The sequence below is a fragment of the Branchiostoma floridae genome, chromosome 5, assembly GCF_000003815.2.
Source record: "Branchiostoma floridae strain S238N-H82 chromosome 5, Bfl_VNyyK, whole genome shotgun sequence".
In the NCBI taxonomy this organism is placed as follows: Eukaryota; Metazoa; Chordata; class Leptocardii; order Amphioxiformes; family Branchiostomatidae; genus Branchiostoma; species Branchiostoma floridae.
In genome coordinates, this window is record NC_049983.1 from 13,247,955 (window position 1) to 13,269,388 (window position 21,434).

Genomic DNA, 21,434 nt, shown 5'->3' on the forward strand with positions numbered 1-21,434 from the left:
GGAAAGGTATAAAATAGCAAATACAATGAATAGCTACAAGAAAATTAAATACTTTAAAGGAATAGTAGAACTCTAAATCTAATGAAGAGTGTCAAAAATTTTATTTTTGCCTCTAACAACATAGAAAAGAAAGTGAAACTATCAAGAATAAACCTTAAAAGCAGCTAAACATACAGATAAGTTCACATTTAGAGAAATATCATCTGGAAGTAAAAGAAGTTTGGAAGATTGAGTACTACGGTCACTTCCTTTTCACATTTTGTGACATGATTGATGAAAGCTCAATCTGTACTCCTTTACAATGCACAATCTTGACAACATTGCTGCAATGATTTGTGTTGCATGAATACATCCAACTAACACTACAAAATGAAATATATATAGTCTTACACAGATAACTATAAGAATATAAAAAAAATTAGTCTGTCTGTCAATCCATCCATTCTCCAAGCTCCTGTCTATCAATATTCTCTAGCTACAATGAACTCCAATGATCATATCTAAAAACGTTTTCGGTACAAAATATAATCTCCCCTCTGGGTATATAAATAACAACCATGGCTGACTTGCATGTTAAGGCACAACAGTTGATTGATGTTTCAGTGTTTATATAAGTTTGTAGAAGACAAATGACCCCACAGCTACCCAGTGGCTGGCATAGTCCAGCTGGGCCCACTTCTGCAGGGTGTGGCTCATGGTGTAACCCTGTGGACAGAAGAAAATGGATGAATTTGAAGGTCATAGATTTCTAGTACTCAGGCAAGTAAAGTGTTGTATACGGGTGGTCTACCTAAAAAAAGTACTGAAGGATACATGTACATGTAGGTATAAAACAGTTGATGTGAATAAAACTGACCTCCTCCTCCACATCTGAGCTGCTGTCAAACATGACACCCAGGTAAGCCAGGTGAAACATGGCCAGCAGGCAGAAACACAGGTTGGTGAGGCCTACACAGATACAGGTCTGAGGAAGAAATCAGATCACAATGGTTAATAGAACCAGAGTACTGTAAATGCATTTTTAAACTTAAACTTAAAAGTCCGCTGGGGTGACTTTTCGCAGTGGTTTTAATTTCGCGGTAGCACCATGCACTGCAGTCTCTTACTGTTATGGAAAAATGTTCGCGGTGGTTTTAAATTCGCAGTGAAGTGGCCGCCGCGAAAACCGCGAACATTAATCCACCGCGAACATTTCTGCATTTACAGTATGTAACTGGTCTGAAGAAGACATGTAACTGTTTCTACAATAACACTATTCTGCAGACTCATGACAGAGAAAGCAAAGTTTGCATACTGGTTCACCTTGTACAAACAGTATGCAATTCACTAACAGCATAGAATGTACTGAAGACTCTATATACAGAATGACACAAAAGGAGGGAATCAAGACTTCTTTTACCTTTGCATCTTCTATGCTGATGAGATTGCCCCAGTCTTGCTTCCAGAAGTCTCTCCTGAGCTGTAGCCCGACACAGCCTGTCCAGTTTGGTCGGTTCCTGTGGCCACAGTCTGGCTTACACCGCTTGGCAAGGATACAGGCACTGAAGATGTCAGCTAGTCTCTGTCGTAATACTGAAATATGCCAAGTGGTAGTAGTCAGACAAGAGTGCAAAACCACAGCACAAAACATAACTGGTAAAGAATAACTGGCTCTTTTCCCTCCAAAGGTATTCTTTTACCTGGGATATCTAAATTAAATGTTACAACCATTTCTATAACAGCATTTAAACATACACCACTTGTTGCTCTGTGGTCAGCATGCAAACACATTGCCAAACAAACATCAGGAAAAATCAAAATATGAAACAAATTATACAGATGTCAGAATTCAGAATGTACTTAAAAGCATGTACAAATATATTACATGGATGTGAAGAAGACATACCATGCTCTATATAACTGTAGAATCCAAGTGACAGTAAGACTGCTGCCAATTGGAAATTAAGGCCCTGGAAGTGAAAACACATATGAATGACATTTCAATGGATATGCTACAAACATGATATTGAATTCTATTCACTTCCTATAACGTTACATGTAAAAATCCAATGTACTTGATTTACTATATTATTTTCTGTAATTAGATTTAAAATATAATTGCCTATCATAGTGATTTATGATATGCAAATCGACAAACATCACTGCACATATTTGCAGTGTACATTGCACTTGTGAGCCTTAAAACAAGTTTCAAATATCTGTGAGGTGTCAAACAATGGAACTCACATGTAATATTGCACTTGCTGCATATGTCAGGATGATGGCAGGAAAGGCACCTAGTGGTTTTGCAGTTTTGAAGACATCTGACAAAAACATTAAGTCATGTATAAGTCTTAGTATACATGTAGGATACATTTTTGCACATACCAGTCCTTCTACTAGTTTGTGTTTCTACAGCTTTCAAAGAAATGACAGTAGTTTTCTATTGATATCTTCAAAAGAAAGAAAAAAAATTCTTACAAGTTTTGAGCCAGTGGTGCATGGGTCTGTTCCAGTTGGTTACCACCTCCACCAAGGAGCGAGGCAGCTCAATGTGGTACGGACGGGCCACTCTCAGGTCCCTGAAATAAAATCATAATGGGTAGGGTGATTACATGGTTTACCTTTGTCAAAATGAAGGTAATTCTTTCAACCTGTTTGTTTGTCTTGCCATGTGTCCAGGTTTGTTTCTGCTACCTTGGGTCCAGGGCTGAGTTGTAACCAGAGACTGTTAGGACAAAAAGGTTGAGATGGCCAACTTTCTTGTGTAGGCTGGTAGGATGTAAACATTGGAACATGGCCAAAACGTCAAATACCCAATGACGGCATGTGTCCAAGAGTTTTGCACGTAATGTGTGAAATCGGGCACGACATCTTTGACTTCTTGTTACAATTGCTGCCATCCCTTACTACAACATGTTAGTCAAGACTCACATACCATTTTACATCTTCTTCCTCTTCCTGGTCAGTCCCCTCCCCCTCCCTGGTGGTTCCCTTCTCTGTGACCCCCACCCCTGATGCCACACAGGTCATCTCTGACAGGTAGCTGATGAAGTAGTGGCTGAAGCGGAAAGACAGCGCATCACGGTATGCTGTAACCCATCTGCAGGGAGGTGTAAAGAAACATTGATAAGATCAACATGTATTTCCACGTATCTAAAAATGAGAGTAAATTAGCACCACAGTTTTTACAACCTGATCTGGAGCTTAACCCTCTCAACACGTCATAAATTTTTTTCCTGTATACCATATACGACATATAATTTCAGTCTATACAGGTGTCAATTAGTACTTTTTGTGTATTATTATTACAGCTGTTAGGTAAGGAGTAGACTAGGAAAACTATATATTGCTGGAAAGCTCACAGAATGGCCTTTGCAAAACAAGCAAAATAAATATCATACCATCAATCTGAGGACAGCAATCGTCATGGAAACCACTCAAAAACACATTTGCAACACTCTCAAAAAAAGCTTCACAAAAGAAAACATTTGGCTAGGGACTGAGTTTTTTGTGTCATTTATCATAAAACTATGTAGAAATACTCAATTATACATACACAATGCTGGTATGCTGTTAGAATGACCAAAAACTCAAAATCAAAGCATGATTTCAAATAAGTTCAGTGTTGATAAACAAATGTTCACCCCAATAAACAGTTGTGCCCCCCTCCCCACACCTGTAGTTGTTCTATTGAAATAATGAATATGCCTTGTGCTAAATGGCAAATTATTTTTCTGGATGTTCTCCACATATCAGGGAGTCAAATAAATCCTATTACTTATGACTTGGGTAGAGAAACAGGTATCAGAGTATCTAAAATGTCAATTGAGACCAGTGACCTTTCTGACCTGACCTGGTCCTCCTCATGCCCAAGAAAAACAACAAGGAAGCATGCATGTAGAAGTCATTAGACACGGTGATATCAGCTCATTTGATCTCAACAAAAACAGCTGGGTGTTTGCCTTGCTGTCCCTCAAGGATTTCCCTGTCATCACTCCTGTAAGCCACCAACAAAATTATCCACCAAATTGTCTCCATTTCTGCTAAATTTACTAAATAAACCTGTAGAAAACTGAAGCCAAAACACACGCTGGAGGCCTCAGAAACAGGGCTCAAATGCTACATCCCTTCTGGTTGGTCAAAGATACAAGCATCCTGATTGGCAGACTCTGCCAAATTTCCCATTTCACAGTAGTCAGTTTGAATTTCCCGCCGGAATTAAACCTGAAGCCACGATCGTGGCTTCTCGCGTCCTATGGGAAAGCCACGATAGTGGCTTCTCGTGCTGAGAGGGTTAAGATACTGGCATATTTGTCGCCACCAAGTTACTTTCAACTCAACAAGAATACTTAAAAACCTTGTATTGTCTTACTTGTTAATGTCATGCCGTATTACCCAGTTGGCCAAGCAGGTGGATACAGTAAGGCAGGCCAGACATTGTAGAGTGGTCATAAATCCTCGCACAAACCACTGAAGGGACTGTAAAACATAGTTCAACAGGATCAAGTATTATTATGATAACTGATACTGTGCCTCATGCTATCAACAAACTCCCAAGCCGCAAGACAAAATAAATGAAATTGAATACTAAAAGAATTTCTTCTTTCATAGCATACAAAGGTTTCCTCTAAATGGTTCCACACTATTGGGTTGCTGTGGCCAAGACATGTCTCATTTATTAGTTTAACTTAAATGTTAGTGAAAATGTCCCTACAAGTATTGAAGGCAAACAAAAACTGCTCTGTGAAAAATTTGTACTTTTCTCTAGAAACAAAGACAGGACCTACTAGATTTCTTGACTTTAGTACTTGTAAGTAGTCATTATAACTGATCCATGGTCCAAAAGCAGACGTCCCTAGGAAACAACAGTACCCAGAATACTCCAGGAAACTGGGTGTGGCTTGTACGACCCCACTGTCAAGGTCAAACCCTAAGGAAATAATCTTCATGGCCAGAATCATTTGGGCACCTATAACAAACACAGAGAATAAAGACTCATCATCAACATCAAAACTTAATACTTTTCCACATAAACTTAACAGAATCAAGAAAAAGAAACATGAATGATACTTAAATGTAGTTGAAGATTCCAGGCACAAAAACAATTACAGATAAGTGGATTCCGAAGTTACCTCTGATTTTGTGCCAGTCTGTTGCCTCAACAATGAACAGCTCACTGTTTAAGAGAGAAAAAAACATTAGACCAAAACAAAATATATTCAGTCCTCCAACTTAATGCAACACTGATAATACACTCTTACATATGTTAAATATGTGCCAATCAATAGCTGTATTTGTCCCTTCAATATCCTTGTAATAAATGCAATACCATATACAATGATTGATAACTGTAATCTATTTACTATAACTGTACAATAGTTACTGTACCATGTCAGTAAGAAAACAAGCGCCATGATAGAAGCAGCCACACCCCTCCACCTAGAACCCTCCATCAGGTGCAACAACAGGTGACCAGTGATGGCGAAGGTGACGATGAAGTACCAGTTAGCTTCGAAAACCAGGTACAGTGTTGCCAGGCCCAGGCCTGTCGACATGAGATGTCTTGTCCAAGCAGAAGCACCTGAGAAATCACAAGGCCAGATGACATTTTAGACCCTAAATCACGGAAGCTGTTTGTTGCTTTTTCAGTCATCAATAGAAGGCTTCTCCCACAGCTGAAAATGACACTGCTAAAAACCTTTAGATAAAGGCGTTATGCTTAAACATTATACGTCTTAGATCTAGTTTCAATGGACAAGAGAATTTACAGAAGATTTGCTACAAATGCTATACTCTATTTATTCTTTTTGAAACAGTATTTTTACTAGCATGAAAATGGGAAAATGACAAAGTAACACAGCTTCATTACCTCTATGTATACCGTGTAGACAGAAAGAGAAGGATACAAATTTGATACAGTACCTTCTAATAGTCTGAATGTCAGGCAAAGCAGCAAAAGTGGGCAAATCATGGTGAGGCCCTGTTGTAGGGTGGGAATGATACACAGGCTCCCCAGTTCCTGTAGGTCCATGTGTGACAAGCCTCCACCACTGTCGGCTGCTTCCAGGTAGTCTTCTCCATAAATCTGAGGGTGAAGATTTTTTATGAAAGCTGTTCACAGTTTGCATTGATAATAATTGCCACCACTCTCAAGTCAATCTATTGAATGTACTCTTTTCAAGTCTTCTACGCATGGAATAAAGACCAAAGGCACATGGGAAACATTAAATGGTCCTTTTCATTGTCTGGGACAATTATAGTAAGCCTTTATCATCAGTATATGGGCCTGTATGCTATAACTACTGTTAGGTGTCACTCTAAGTCTAAGTGCTGAAAAAAGTGCAATGTTTATCACCTCTTTCATGTACTGCTGCATTTCGTAAGGATCCATATCCTCTGGGTACCAATCCGCATCCTCTGGCATGTAGTAGTCTTCAGGGAGGAAGTCTTCTCCTTCATACCCATCATAGTACTCTGGGATGTTGCCAACATCTCCATCTTCTGGGTACCAGCCAACATCATGTCCATCTGGAAACCAGTCGCCTCCATCCATACCTGTATGGTAGTTTGAAATGCCAGGAGCTTTAATTTAATTTTTTTTCAATATTAATCAAGCATGAAACCAGCACGACCCCCTCCCCCTTCAACACTTGGACCACTGTGTTCAACAGTGATTTAGCAGTTACACTCTTGAGTGGTTTGATTGAAAAAAATGCTTCACTCTGATAAAACCTGCCAGCGTTATTGAAGACAGCTGCTGGGTATTAGCCTCAAGGTTGCTACATAGACAGCCAAGAAAAAAGGTGCAACACATCAGCACACATCAAGATAAATCCTGGGTGTACAGTTACCACGCAGATCCGGTTCAACCGGAAGCCTCAAGGTGCCTCGCTCTGCAAGTTTTAGCATTAGGAATTTTGAGCTTCGAAGTGTTACTATTCTCAACCGAAACGGTCAAACAGCGATAGTGTGCGGCTATCCTGTATGATGGCCTTCTAGCTATAATCCTTACCTTCCTAGTTCTTCGAATCTATCGTCAGAAGTGGCTTGAGTAATGCGATACCGACGATATTCTAAAAACAGCTTCGACCAAAACAATCCAAAATCCACTTTCTGCCATGTTGTACTTAAAATTAGGGTATTCCATTAAGACGACAGGGATGAGCGTTTTTAATGATACCTGAAAGTATCATCGATGGCAAAAATTCTAACGTTAATGCTAAGCCTTCTTTTTCAAATGTTAATAACGTAAACTATTTACTATACTTCTAATATTGCTACGAAGTCGACAACTGTCTACATCTACCGTCAAATATCTCCAGTAAAATGTAATCGCCCAAAGTTGACCTGGATATCTGCGCGGGACCCTGCGCAGAAGTACATATTTTGGAGGCGGGAAAATCGAACCTTTGCAGACGACGTTTTCTTTCCGTATCGGCGAAAAGTCTACAAACAAGGACGTTTATCCGGAAAGAACTTTTTAATTCTCCAAGTTGATGCAAGCGCAAGTATTGTGTAGTAGAGAGTCTTAAATTGTGAAGAATATGGCCCTGGTGCAGCGTATTTCCTTATCGGAGGCATTGGCCAGCGTCAAGCCCAACAGCGAGATTTGGAGCTGTTCCTACAACCCACAGGTGACAAAAGTTTTCGACTTTAAATCCTTGTCACCACTTTAAACTTATATTACTTGAATTGTAAGAGGCTGAATTGTAAGCGGTGACAAAAGTAAGTAAATTATAAAGGTGGAATGAACGGAATACTTGAACTTCAAGTGATTGAGCTGAGACTGAGGAGCAAAAGGGGAAGTAAATCGTCCTGATGTTGACCGTGTCTTTCAGGATGATAACTTCATAGCGGTGACCACCAGTACGGAAAACAAACTGCGCATCTGCAAAGAGAACTCACAGAGTTTTCCCCACACCTTTGACCTAGGAGGTGCTGGTACCTGTACAGACTTCTCCAGGGATGGAAGCAGAGTCGTTGCAGGTAGGGGTAGTCACATTTTTGTCTTCAAATTCTTGTTTAATCTTTGAAAGCAGTTAAGATATTGTATCTACTTCCATGCTTGGTTGCAAAATAGACATTTGTCATAAATGAATGGATGGATCGATGGATGGATGCACAGACAAAGTGAATGAGTAACAACTTTCATAATCCAGACTTTGCACCAAATGTTTTTTTAGAGAAAGATCTAGCCCAAGTTATGAACCTAAGTCTTTTTTTCCATCCAGGCTCCACCTCCTCTGACATTCTCCTGGTCACAAACATCAATGCAGAGACCCCAGAGCCAGTCCACCTACATGGCCATACTAGCACTATCCGTAATGTCCATTTCCACCCCACTAACTCCCTGCTGCTGTCCTCGGGCTGGAGCGATGGCATCCGTGTGTGGGACGTCAACACACAGCAGATGACCAGGCAGGAGCTGCTCAAGGAACACTTTGGTAGGTGAATCATGTTATTTAAGCTTGAAAGGATGTGCAATCTCTAAAACAGATATGACTGCTAGCGCTAGTTATTAAGGCCTGTGGTCAACTTTTGTAACCTTTGAGCTTTATGGTCACACAGTTCTCTTCTTGCAAAAATGATAAAAGCCGCTGGGGTGGGGTGAAATGATTTACAAGTCCAATAGTAAGGTGTTTCAATACCTCCTGTGTATTGCAAAGTACAGTGGTGTCCTTTATCACATCTGAATTTCACTGGTTGTACAGCAACTATATTGTATCCATCATGGAGCTAATTAATTGATGCATGGTGATTTTTTTTCAGGAGAGGAAACCATCTACAAGACCAGCATGTCTGAGGATGGAAAGCTGCTGACAGTGTGCTGTTCTGATGGTGTTGCATATGTATTGGAGACAAACAACTTGAAGGTGGGAGTTGTAAAAGGCATGGTGCCAACTGCATGATATTGCTCTTGTACTATGTAGCCCCAGGCTAGAGTCTAGGCATTTATTTTTTGTATATCTAGAGATAGCATATTACCAATCTCTCTAGATTAACATATCAAATTGAGGCAGGTAAGCACTCTGTACTTTGTTGTTTGCCTTTAGCTTTACTGTAAATGCATTTAAGTTCGTGGGGATTTAATTTTGAGGTAGCGGGTAAAAAGGGCTGTTCGCAGTCCTTTTAAGTTTGCGATAGCACCATGCACTGTAGTCTCTTACTGCCATGGAAAAAATGTTTGTGGTTGTTTTAAGTTCGCGGTGAAGTGTCCACCGCAAAAACCACAAACATAAAACCACCACGAACATTTCTGCATTTACAGTATTTTACTCCAAATACTGTTTTGACCAGAGGAAATGAATGAATGAACAGTTGTGTCTTGCAGAGTTTGTTGCTGAAAGAAAATGAGCATTTTTAGGGAGCCGAATGAAAAGAAATACTTTTGACAAAACACCATCTTTCTCAGTTGGTGCGTATGCTGAAATGGTCCAGCCCCACAGATGTGCAGGATGCCTCCATGCGTAGGACAGCTAACAGAGACATCCAGATTGCTACAGCCTCACATGATGGAACCGTTAAGGTGTGGGAGCTAGGTACAGGGAAAGTCCTGCACATGTTCACTGTAGGTGAGTGTTCCTGGTACAGATAATGTACCAATGTGTCAATAGTCAGACACAATTTCATATTAAATAGATGAATTAAGTTAGAGAATTGCTTAGTCATAATGGTAACCACCTAGACAGAAATTCAGCACCAAGGACTAAATAAATTCAACTGGCACCTGATGTGTTCCTGGTACAGGTAAAAGTACCAATGCGTCAACAGACACAATTTCCTATTGAATAGATTGATGAATTAAGTTGGAGGATTGCTTACTCATAATGCTAACCACCCAGAGAGAAATTCAGCACCAAGGACAGACATAGGATGTGCTCCTGGCACTGAATAAAAGCACCAATGCGTTCAACAGTCAGACACAATTTCATACTGAATAAATGAATTAAGTTAGAGGACTGTTTATTCTTAATGGTACCAATCCAGAAGAATTCAGCACCAAGGACAGACATAGGATGTTTCACCCCCTCCAGGCTATGAGGCCTCCCGTGTGCTGTACACCCCTGATGGCTCCAGGCTGTGTGTAGGTGGGAAGTCAGAACATATCCTGATCTATAATGTGGAGGAGAACCCCATCAGGTCAGCATGGAAGCTAGCAGACCCCTGTGGGTTTGCTGCCATCAAGTGTATGGACTTCTCCAGGATGTCAGGTATGTGAGCAAAACTGTCATCTTTAACTTTACACTGCCTTTGTTTCTTTTACCTTTAGAGTTTTTGAATGGATTTTGGCATGGATGTTATTAACTAGAACTAAGTTTTGTAAAATACCAAATCAATGAAGAACTGGTTTCCTTTTTATATCATAGTTCTCATGAAAATTTGAATCACCTTCATTTCCCAAGAACCAGGATGACTCATTGAAATGTCTGCATTTTTTTTACCATATCCAAGACTTTATATCCTACTTACAGAGGGTCTTATACAGGTACTACTACTAGGTACAGCCTTCCTCTTTCTTGTAATACTCCACTTTCCACTGAGTCTGACTTGATTAAAAGGTCAATTTTAAGTTTTACTGTGCTGTTTGACTTTCCAGGCTCCAGGAGAATGGTGACCGGTCATGCAGACTCAACCCTACGTGTCTGGAACTTGTATGGCATTGTCCAGGACAACTCCTTGTAAGTACACTGTTTGGAAGAGGCTTTAGGGAAAGATGTGTACTCTTTTGCTATTTGCTTGAATCAGATTCAAAATGGTGAAATATACATGTAGATAGCATTTCGGGTTTCAAGTGAGGCAAAAAAAGAGGTAGAGGTGAATAATCATTGTATGCAGGTGCAAGATTTCAGTCATTCAACAATAGAAAGAAGGAAGGCCGTATTGGTTAATGGCAAAACCAGTGGTAGACGTTTTGAACTAACTTCATTTCTCATGCCATTGCATTACTGATACATATCATTTACTCTTCCATTCTAGGAGTGAATTTGCCTCTGTGATGGGTGACTACACAAGCCGGCATTGAATTCAGTAATTGTTGTCTTCTTAATAGTTGAGTTCAGTTCTGTTGCCCTAGCTAATCCTTGTATGGGTAATGTATCATTTCAAGGCCAATTTATTTAGGTTCTATAGTATACTATTGGCTATGTCGTATGTTTATAACTTCCTGTTACCAGTCAAAGGGGATACACATCACGTAAACTGCACTTTCAGTTTGGTGTTTTTGTTTTCAATAATGCTGGTTTTGTGCAATATTGCACATTCGGTACATGTACAAACACAATATGTAAGTGGGTATGCGTTGATTTTTCATAAATTTTTCTAGCTTGTAGTATTCCTCGAGCGAAACTATTTATGGGGCTTATGAGTCATTGGTCTGTGTGTAAATAAATGGTCATTAACAAGAAGTCCATCCTTGCTTCTCCTGAACATCATAGCAAAGGCACTTTAAAGTATGTTTTGCAATCCTTAATAAAGCTCCATCCTATAGAGAGTAAAATAAGCCCTTTTTCTTCAAGAATTTATTGCCAACAATCAGTAAATCAGCGCAAATCTGGCAAAACTGGAAGAACAATCCGTACTTAAAATCCTATTGTTCCTAAAAAGTTAATACAGTTTGGTATTTTACACTAGTTTTGTACAGCTATAGACATGTTTGTTCCAGAACTGTTCAGTAGAAAAATTTGCTTGTATACATGGTCCTACAAATTGCTTGTCTTTGCTCCTTATCATCTGATTTCCTCACTATCACTTTCTAATCCTCTGCTATGCTGGTTCAGAACTAGTTCATGGAATCTGTTTGGCTCAATGTGAGCACTGGATAAGTCCCGATATGATACATTCTCTCACTGCACGCTAGCTAGGCAACACCAATCCAATGACCTGTTTCTTACACGTAGATGTCTAAAGGGAGAAAATGCAGCAATATGCCTAAATGACAAGGTACTGATAAATGGCCTCATGACAAAAGTGTAAAGTTAAAAGTTATGATGCTTAAGTGTCAGGGAAAGAAACAGTGAGCTAAACAGGGAGACAAAGAAGTGAACAAAAAAGCTCCAAAAGGAAACTTCGTGATTTATACAAATATGATATTATATATGATACTAACTGTAACATTTCTAAAATCATTTTTGAGTGTACAAGAAACAACTCATCAAATTGGTGTTGCCCTATTTTGTACTCTACCTTGAAGTTCTCCCTTAAGCATAAATTCACTCAGTATAAACCAATGCATCATAAATGTACATAATATGTCTACCATCATGTTAATCAACTATGCATAATGTCAAGCACCATCAACACACTCAAAAGTCATCAGATCATAGAAATCTTCATCAGGACAGCACACAGCTCTAACACACAGAACACTTCACTTTCAAATCATCTAAAATTCCATCATTTTACCTTATAAAGTCATTAAATCTGATCTCCATCAAGGATAGTGTAGAATTGGAAGCTCATTGCTATGGTAAAGCATATCTTAAGTTCTACTGTGCAAAATCCCAACACATCATGACATTTGCATTTTGACAACCTTACATACATTTAACTACCATCAGTGCAGCACAGTCTAGGATGAATATTAAGAAATGCTTCCTTTCATATCTTTTAATATGTCATCCTTCTAATAATTCAGCTTTGAGAAGGTTAACAACATTTGTTCAATCAATAAAGCTATCATGAGTGATCATTTGTAAGCAGTATCAAGTAAAATACATCAAAGTTGTACATGCCAATGTTTGTCAGTTGCTAACATAGTGAAAATACCTCTTCAAGTATCATAAAACTAAACTTTGTGTAATGAAAGTGCCGCAGAAGCTTTCAGCTATCAATATTTTCCTCCAAGTCAGATGGCAGCATTATCTGTTTCATCTGTATATCCATGTCAACAATAATAGCATACTGTCATTATACCTCACAATAAACTTTCAGTTTATATATTACAAACTCTATATACCAGGAATTCAATACAAAAGAATACTTTCCAAATAAATACTTTGCATAGTTTTGCAACTAAGAGTAACAACTAAATAACAAAATCTTAAAATCTCCTGCCAAATATACTACTTTTGGTGATGTTATAAGATTTTATTGCTTTGAAATACATTCACCCCTTTGTCAAAGCCCAGTCTATATTGCACGTTTAAACTCTATATTTGCTTTCGTCAGCAAACAGAAGCTTCTGGCTTGAACCACATGTTCATTCATTCCACACAGGAAACTTTACCGCTCATACCATACATAATTTACATCCAGACCCTCCGTAGATAGTTTGTAATTTTCACTAGACTGATCATTTACAAAGCGAACATGGTAGAACATACCACTCACATTCATTTAACCTCTCCATCCCGGGCCTGTAACATGCTTGCCAATATTGATTTTGTTTGGCACAGTCGAGATATGAGTACATTGTAGAGCAAAATATCACTTAGATCTTTAGCATTATCATATAAATACTATAATTACAGCAGCATTTTGAAAGTATGCAAGTTATTCTAAAGTGTATTCCTGTTATCGGAGAAGGTAAATTTTTAGATTCTTGAAGCAAAGCTGACTATACTCTTGAATGATGCAACATTCTACTTTGCATTTGTTCCTAGCTACATCAGATACAGCTATCTGCCATTGTCACACTATCGTTTTAATGAAAAGTTTACAGCACCTGAAATCCGTGTTGTTGACCAACCCTTTGGCAGGCACACTACAACTGTGCTCTGTCCAAATTTTGTTAGAAAGTACAGCCCAAAAGAGGGCCGGTGTCAACCACAGAGTCCTGAGGTAGACATCCAGGATTCCATATTGTCCTTAATAAGACGTCATTAAGAGGCAAAAATTCCAGGATTCTCTACTTTCACACTTGAAAAACATTTTTTTTGTTTCCTACATACAGCAATCTTGTTAGCTCAACTTTCAGAAACGCTCACTTCTAGCAAAACTCAATCATCAGATATATTATATACATGTGTACATGATGCATTTCAAAATCCTCTATTTCTGGCCTACTTACAAAATTACTTTTTGATCTACTGATCAAAACTGTTTGTGTTAGTGAGGTCTACCTCTGGGAGGTAAGAAATTCATAGTCTAAATCTTCTTGGAAGTATGAATATTGCATTTGAAAGGCAACATTGATAAAAAAATTGTTTCTTGGGTTTCTAGTGTCATGTTGCACCAAACAGCTTCATGATGAAGAGGAGGAAGCCTAGCTGGATACTTGTTGCAAACAGTGATGGTGCTGCCAAAGCTGCTGCCCCACAGTGACTGGCATCCTCCTGCACAAAGAAAAACAACTCTTCCTATTATTGAACCATCCATTTGATTTGTTAGAAATCAAAATGTCATAGCCTGACAGTGCACATTTTTACATTACTGTGCAACCTACATGTATACAACAACAAGATGATGTAAAATAAATAAACTGTTGTAATAATCATAAATATTTATGAATAAAAAGAATCTTTCAACAAACATCATTGTCCAGTCATACTATGAGCTGGACTCTGCTAACTTGTACATTTATGAAAGCAGTTATGTGACTCATCCCAATATTTCAATACTCACTTTTTCCAACAGTGATGAAAGACACTGCTATACAGACATTACACAGAATCGTATCAAAGTACTTACATCTGGATGATGGGCATAACATCTTTCTGGACCTCTCCTGTACCTTGGTGTTACTTTACATTGATTTGGATTATTTGGTGACAAGTGTTAAGGTTATACCAGCTAGAGAAATCTTAATACCATCAACATAAACAGCCTTAATTTCAGGAAAAGGCCCAAAATGAATAGATACATTACATTCTACCAACCATGATACTGTTAATCCATACAACTATTGTAAGGAACTTAACAGTATCAGATATAGTAGTCATCTTAATGTGTAGCTACAATCATAACAATAATATTCATTAATAGGATTAGAAATGGTGGGTACCGGTACAGAACATGGGCCTGATGATAGTAGTAGTAATAGATCATACGTTTCTTTTACTGTAGGTATTTAGCAGATCAGGCAGACCACACTTGACAAACCCACCCTGTAATAGCATCATATTATAACAGTATATAATATTATGACGTAGTGAAAAGCTTTTGAGATGTTTTTCATTTTCCTCTAACTTGTTTTGTCTCTGCTGCAATACTACATGCAATTAGATGATGATTATACTTTTATTCCACAAGCAAAAATACAGCAAAATTATTCTGCCACAAAGTTGAAGGATATTCTTCTGTGGTTCCTGGATGAGTGGTGTGTTGTTACAACTGTTGCATACTTGGTCGGCCACAACCAGCAACAGATTGCTGTACCTCAGCTGTCGTGCAGTCATCGTTCTGTGACAGATAGCAGTGCTCATTAAGTCATATCTCTAACCAAAAAAATTAAAAAGATATTCATTTGATGTCTGTCCTTGGTGCTGATTTTTTTCTGGATTGTTACCATTATGAATAATATAATCCATTCAATATGTCATATGAAATTGTGTCTGACTGTTGACACATTGGTGCTTTTATTCAGTGCCAGAACATAGCCTGTGTCTGTCCTTGGTGCTGAATTTCTGTCTGGATGGTTACCATTATGAGTAAGCAATTCTCTAACTTCATCTATCCAATATGAATCACAATTACAGCTATCATACGAGACAGGCCAAACGGAGAAACTTAAGAACAGAGATACCAAAGACAAACAGCCTTAAGAAAGCCTTCACATATAGAGCATCATCAGAATGGAACAAGTTATCACATGAGTTGCAAACTGTGAACACATGCAAGATTTTCAGACGGCAGCTGGTGAAACATACTCGAGACTTAGCTAAAGACACATGAGAGATTTGATGATTTTGGATATGGCACATGAGTTTGTTTAATGATTTTTTATTGACATGTTGTATGTGTGTATGTTGCAAACTGTATGTGTCCAAGTATTATGTGTATTACTCCTGGAAGACTAGTTGTTGCAATGATATGTTAACAACTACAGGAGTCAATGAACAAGAAACAATAAAACAATTTGTGATATGAGCATTCAGTAGATCTATTTGAAAGAACACAAAGTAAAAATATCTATAGATACCTGGAGCAGTTTCCACAGTCGGTAGACCAATAGAGCTCACGATCGTTCCCAAGGTAGTACTCATGCTGCAACCTGACACAGCTCACATTCTCGTCTATGCTGCTGTCGTCTCCCAGCTCCTCAGCCATGGCTGGGGGATCAAATGGTAAGATGATTTAAAAGGAATGTGTTAAGAATGTCTTTATGTAGTAAATGCTACAAACATTGTTTATCTTAGCAGAAATGCATTTAATCTGTACTTACTTGAGCTTGTCGAGAACAGAATCCTGTAAGATAGAACAAACATACATCATAAGAATTAATGATAACAATCCAACATTGAATTAGTCTGTTCATGGGGCCAAAAGTCATATAGAACTCATTTGGTAAGAAAGACATGAGCAAAATGATTAAAAGAATGAAAAATAATATAACCATGCATGACCTTGGTGCTGAAAGTATTTCACATCAAAATATCTTTCTATATCTCAGGTTTTCCAGGACACAAAATAGACTCTTTAATATTCACATCTTAATAGGCATACTAAATGTTATGGATGAGAAATACAAGCAGTATATTTGTCATTAAGTTATCATCCTAGTAATAGCAACTAACGACAGTAATAAGTCAAAACAACTTACCCATAGACATTCTGCTGTAGGTAGGCCCTGCATAGGAGAAGAAAATGAAATCTTGTATTCAAGCTATGGTAGCATGGCAACTACTAAAGATAACATCAGCTACTATCTTTTATACTTGAAATGCTAGACATCTAAATCAATGGAGACACAAGACAATAAAAAACAATAATATTTGAGAAGAAAACTGATTAAACAAGCTTGTACCTCACTTCGTTACAATGCATTTTCTACTATATATTGTAAATTAGTAAATGCTTGATAAATTGCTTGGCAGATTATGTAAAAGGAATACATTTGTACTATGGGCTGAGCTATTGTATACAGTAATAGGGCAAACCATGCTGCATTGGTAGTCCACCACTGAAGGTTGACGGCCTCTGCAAGGTTCAGTCTTGGCTAAAGGGTTACACATAGTTTTACATATTAGTTAGACATTTCTGATCAGGCTTGGCAAGTATGCATAGTAATTTGATTAATTGATTGGACCAAACAATAGCTCTACTACCAAAAACAACAGGTAGGTACATGTATATGTAATGTTACATGTATTCAGTAGTTATGATTACATGGTGGCTTCTACAAAACTTTACAAAGCCTTGGTGTACATTCCTCATCTTTGTGTCTATTATCACCAGCATTTATGTGAGGCTTAGTCAAACTCACCACAAAAGATACCCTCGACCCCGCACTGGCAACTTTAGGCTGTTCTTTTCTGCATGAGGCCTGAAAATCATACGCCTCCTCCCTGTAACATATTAAGGACCGTGTAAGATGAGATGAGTTGGCTTTTAGCATATGCCACAAATCAAGAGAGTTGATATGTCAGATGATACTCTTATCTGCTTTTATGGGACCAAAATCAATATCAAGTGGTGCAGAACAGTGCAATCACAATAATTCATGGAAAATGAGGTGTCATTCTCCAAGATTAAAAGGTAATAAAATCTTCTATCTGTTGGGTAGAGAAAGTTATAAAGCCATATGTTTGATGATGAAATCGAAAATGTAGAACTTTACGTCTACATGTGGCTGTTTGTACAGAATGAAGCACTTATCAAATGTAGCAGCAGATGTGAAGGACTAAGGAAACATGCAGGTTACACACCTCCTGTACACTCCCTGAATGTACATCTCAGTCATCAGGTGCCCATCCACCTCACCAAAGAACCTGCCAACCTATTAGGAATAGGATAGAAATTCTTAAGCATGCAAATGTACATTAATTATAGGAAATACACAAAAAAAAACTGTCGTAAACTGTCTTCAACACTCTATATGTTATAATGGTATAGGGAAACTTCTTCTAGGATATGATTAGAGACCAAGTGATGAAAACAGATGCCCTTAAGGTATATTTGAATTATCAAAAGTATTTAAGATACCATACTATGAGACCTAAAAGATATCCTTTCATACTTGATCTGTGTACTAGCAGAACTAAAAAGATTGAGTTATTGAGGAGAATAATAATAATTGTGTAGTATCTGCAACAGAGTTGTCTGTTGATCCGCACTCACATCTCCCACTTGATCATCTGATTGTGGTGACAATGAAAACTCCATCATCCAGCAAGACACGAGAAGATCTGGAACAACAAAATGGTTAAAATTGGTCCCAGGAAAAATGAGCTTTTTTAAGGCCATTTCTTGCAGGGGAATTACAGCCCTTTTGCCCCAGGTTTGCAGATTAAATAGCTATAAACATCACCTCATATATATCAGTAATGGCAAGTCCCAAGACTTACCTCACTATCTCTGCAACTCTTGCTAACTCCGTCTGAACAAGCCGGTCCTCCAGGACACTGTGCACAATATATGGGGTAGTATAATGTTATAGTGACTAGATCAAATGGAGCCAGACACATACAACTGATATTGTCACCCGGTTTTGATTAAACAAAATAAAAAAAGGGCAAAATCTTTTACTGTTCTGTTTGTTGCATATATCTTGATGAGCACATTTATTATCATACAGGGCCCACCAAGAGAAAAATTAGCGCTTGAAGACTAATTCTGTACCTGATCTGTGATGTGCAACATGGTGCCCAATATGATTTCTGGGTCAAGCTTCACTCCAACAACTGTAAAAGGAAACACATTTTATTAAATCACAGCAAAAAAAGCAGAATATTGAATTGCGCTTTTCCTAAAAAGTACATATAAATTTACAGAATGAAGTAGATAATGGTGATATATACCTGCTGGTTTAATGCCACCCATGTCGTTAAGAGTGACAGAGGAGGTGGCCATGATGGTGTAATTCACTGGCCAGTTCTGGTGGTCTGGGGAGGGAATAAAATCATTGATTCACTATTGGCAGTGTACATTGAGTGAAAGGAGTCAGTCAACTACAAAATATAACAACAATGAACTATCCAACATAAATAGCAAATAGCTTGTCTCTTTGGACATACATTTGTTGATGCAACACTCTTGAATTGATACAAAGGCATGATATGACAGAATCTCTCCCCCAACCCTTTCAAAACTTACTTAATATGATACATGTTTTTTTGTAACCATACATCTATCCCAATCTATTCCTTTCTGGCTGAGTCATTACAATATAGCAATTTGTATAAGTAAGTGTTGTTCAAATAACATTGCATCTCACCAGAATTGTAAGGCACTGAGTAGATGAAGTAATTATTGTCAAGAGATCTCCTGAAGAAGGTCTGCTGCCAAGTGTCCCTCCTATCCTCAAAGTCCTGACATTCGCTGGAAACAACAATGATTACACATTAAATTTTGTAGCTTTGATTACCATGCACAAGGAAAACATTGTGTCAGATAACAGTTGTATGTACCAAAAGTGCTGTATTTTGTCTGAGAAAAAAATATACACATGTAAGTGCAAAGAGTTTCATAACGCCATCCATATGATTAAAAAAATAATATTTAGAATTCTTTCATGTCAAGCTATCAATATTCAGTACCACTACAATTCTTTATTAATCTATTAATGAGAAAATGACTCTGGATTATTGTCTCACCTCTCAGGAAAGACCCTGGTGATTCCACCTTCTGTTGATACAAAAGTCGCCACGATACCATCACTGTAGGAAAGGGAAAGACAATGACTGTAACTGTATAGACCAAACTGGAACATGACAATTTGCACAAAAACAAACATCACTGGGTAATGATTACAAAAAAATGTTGTAGAGGGAAAAGGTATGACAAAAGTGATGAAGGTATACTTAATGGTTTTAGATTTATTGTTAGTTTTTATGAGAAATGAGCATACTTAATACATTTTCCAATTATAATGTTTAGCACATAAAATGATCCTATCATTGTTCAAAACATACCTCGCATTATATCGAGCATTGCTACATGTAGCATTACATGCATTACCGGTATTACTGCATGACTCTAGGTCTTGACTGCAAGCAAAAACAAACAGATAAACATGCAGACATAGACATCATGATGGCAGAAAAAACAATAAATCACGGACTCTTGTTTGCAAAACAAATAATGCAAAACAATTGTGTAACTTATATCAAACACAGATCACAAAATTACTGCACAGACCAAACAACAAAAGCAAAAACACAACACACATTAAAAGACAAACCTTCTACCAGTCAAATCTGTACAAGTGGCCACCTCTATGCAAAGGACCAACTAGCTATGAGACCACTTTTTTTGTAGCCCTTTAGATGATTTTTCACATTAACAGAAATCTTCAGAATCCTGTTTATGGTGACCACCTGTCCACATAGACCAGAGTTTATTTGACCCATGAGTAGTCATGGGCAGTTTCACTGTACTAAATCAGACATAACATCAATGATGACTTGGATGTAGAGAATAAGATGATGCTCCTTTTGTCGTTACCTCTTGAAGTCTACAGCTTTGTTATTCCAGAATTCTGCCAGCCTCTCGGTGACAATAGTGTCTAGCAGCAAGTGCTTCAGCCTGGGCTCATCACCTGTTATCAACATGACAGGACAATTATAGCAATCAATGAGCAAGCACTGTTATTATAATTGTGCCCATAATCTAACAGTTAACAGATTTTCAGACTTCACCCCAATGCATGGCCTTAATTTCACTGCTTTAATTTCAAAATACTGCGAAGTTCCAGAGAAAAGATTGAGCACATTCTAATATCAATTTTACAGGCCTAGATTTAGTGACGTAAATTGCTAAGGAGGAGTCAATCTGTTCTATTAATCATAATATTTCACATAGGAGCTATTAGTCAAATTTCATGCAAAGAAAACAGTCACTAACATTCAGCTGGGAAGTCAAAGCCACTCAGTTTCTCCAGGATGTCTTGTAGGAAGTCAGCATGGCTGGCATTTGTCAGAACATCATCACAGAAATTCCTGTACATAACAGAATTATCAGTCGAGTGAGCATTTCAGGTGCTTTCATTACTGCTCATGGGAAAATACAGGTAGAAATTCAATGTATCTTATTGCAAATTTAGAAGATTAATATTTTCTACTAGATTCTCTGACATAAAAAAAATCATGAAAAATGATATGAAATATGCATTGTAGAAAACTTCAAAGTACCTTTTATGGCTGAACATGCCTTAATTAAGGTGCTAAAGATTAGGCTGTGATGTGCAGTGGCTGTGGGGAAAGTGATTAGTCTTAACACTTACCATGGTGCAATGAAGAGTGCAGAGCGCTGTGTTTGTAAGTAATCACGACCTGGATAAAAGACAGCCAAGAGTACTGATTCAGAAATTTATGGTGACCAGAATACCACTGCAGCTGCATACAGTGTTTATAAAT

General features: G+C 38.0%; 4 protein-coding genes across 5 annotated transcripts in view; 1 reads left to right on the top strand and 3 right to left on the bottom strand.

Annotated features, from left to right (window-relative positions):
* Positions 1-79: 79 nt before the first annotated feature.
* Positions 80-7,156, bottom strand: LOC118415732 (protein-serine O-palmitoleoyltransferase porcupine-like). Its single transcript, XM_035820514.1, has 14 exons — positions 6,995-7,156; positions 6,338-6,537; positions 5,905-6,067; positions 5,371-5,563; positions 5,115-5,158; positions 4,770-4,951; positions 4,355-4,461; positions 2,918-3,082; positions 2,461-2,561; positions 2,227-2,303; positions 1,886-1,949; positions 1,400-1,572; positions 857-964; positions 80-705 (listed from the first exon to the last, which is right to left on the bottom strand). The coding sequence occupies exons 2-14, from the start codon at positions 6,533-6,535 to the stop codon at positions 607-609; spliced, it is 1,674 nt and encodes a 557-aa protein (XP_035676407.1). The 5' UTR covers positions 6,536-6,537; positions 6,995-7,156; the 3' UTR covers positions 80-606.
* A 195-nt stretch (positions 7,157-7,351) lies between these two features.
* LOC118415733 (uncharacterized WD repeat-containing protein alr3466-like) lies at positions 7,352-12,025 on the top strand. Its single transcript, XM_035820515.1, has 8 exons — positions 7,352-7,616; positions 7,821-7,968; positions 8,214-8,426; positions 8,752-8,855; positions 9,395-9,554; positions 10,017-10,193; positions 10,580-10,661; positions 10,960-12,025. Exons 1-8 carry the CDS (start codon positions 7,527-7,529, stop codon positions 11,003-11,005), a joined length of 1,020 nt encoding a protein of 339 aa, XP_035676408.1. The 5' UTR covers positions 7,352-7,526; the 3' UTR covers positions 11,006-12,025.
* Positions 11,494-18,259, bottom strand: LOC118415734 (voltage-dependent calcium channel subunit alpha-2/delta-2-like). 2 transcript variants are annotated; one of them, XM_035820517.1, is made up of 10 exons: positions 18,199-18,259; positions 17,787-17,857; positions 17,345-17,426; positions 17,019-17,077; positions 16,682-16,708; positions 16,304-16,326; positions 16,061-16,190; positions 15,215-15,321; positions 14,611-14,684; positions 11,494-14,255 (listed from the first exon to the last, which is right to left on the bottom strand). In XM_035820517.1, exons 1-10 carry the CDS (start codon positions 18,244-18,246, stop codon positions 14,145-14,147), a joined length of 732 nt encoding a protein of 243 aa, XP_035676410.1. In that variant the 5' UTR covers positions 18,247-18,259; the 3' UTR covers positions 11,494-14,144. The 2 variants fall into 2 exon arrangements, with proteins under 2 accessions (XP_035676410.1, XP_035676409.1); XM_035820516.1 differs by having other exon boundaries at positions 14,611-14,687.
* Positions 18,260-18,398: 139 nt separating this feature from the next.
* Positions 18,399-21,434, bottom strand: part of LOC118416201 (voltage-dependent calcium channel subunit alpha-2/delta-1-like) — a 56,399-nt gene continuing 53,363 nt past the window's right edge. The window contains exons 26-34 of the mRNA XM_035821282.1: positions 21,302-21,350; positions 20,923-21,017; positions 20,524-20,617; positions 19,992-20,066; positions 19,674-19,736; positions 19,295-19,398; positions 18,879-18,962; positions 18,700-18,761; positions 18,399-18,482 (exon numbers count right to left, since the gene is read on the bottom strand). Coding sequence (XP_035677175.1) covers positions 18,399-18,482; positions 18,700-18,761; positions 18,879-18,962; positions 19,295-19,398; positions 19,674-19,736; positions 19,992-20,066; positions 20,524-20,617; positions 20,923-21,017; positions 21,302-21,350 — 710 coding nt within the window. The remainder of the gene's footprint in view (positions 18,483-18,699; positions 18,762-18,878; positions 18,963-19,294; positions 19,399-19,673; positions 19,737-19,991; positions 20,067-20,523; positions 20,618-20,922; positions 21,018-21,301; positions 21,351-21,434) is intronic.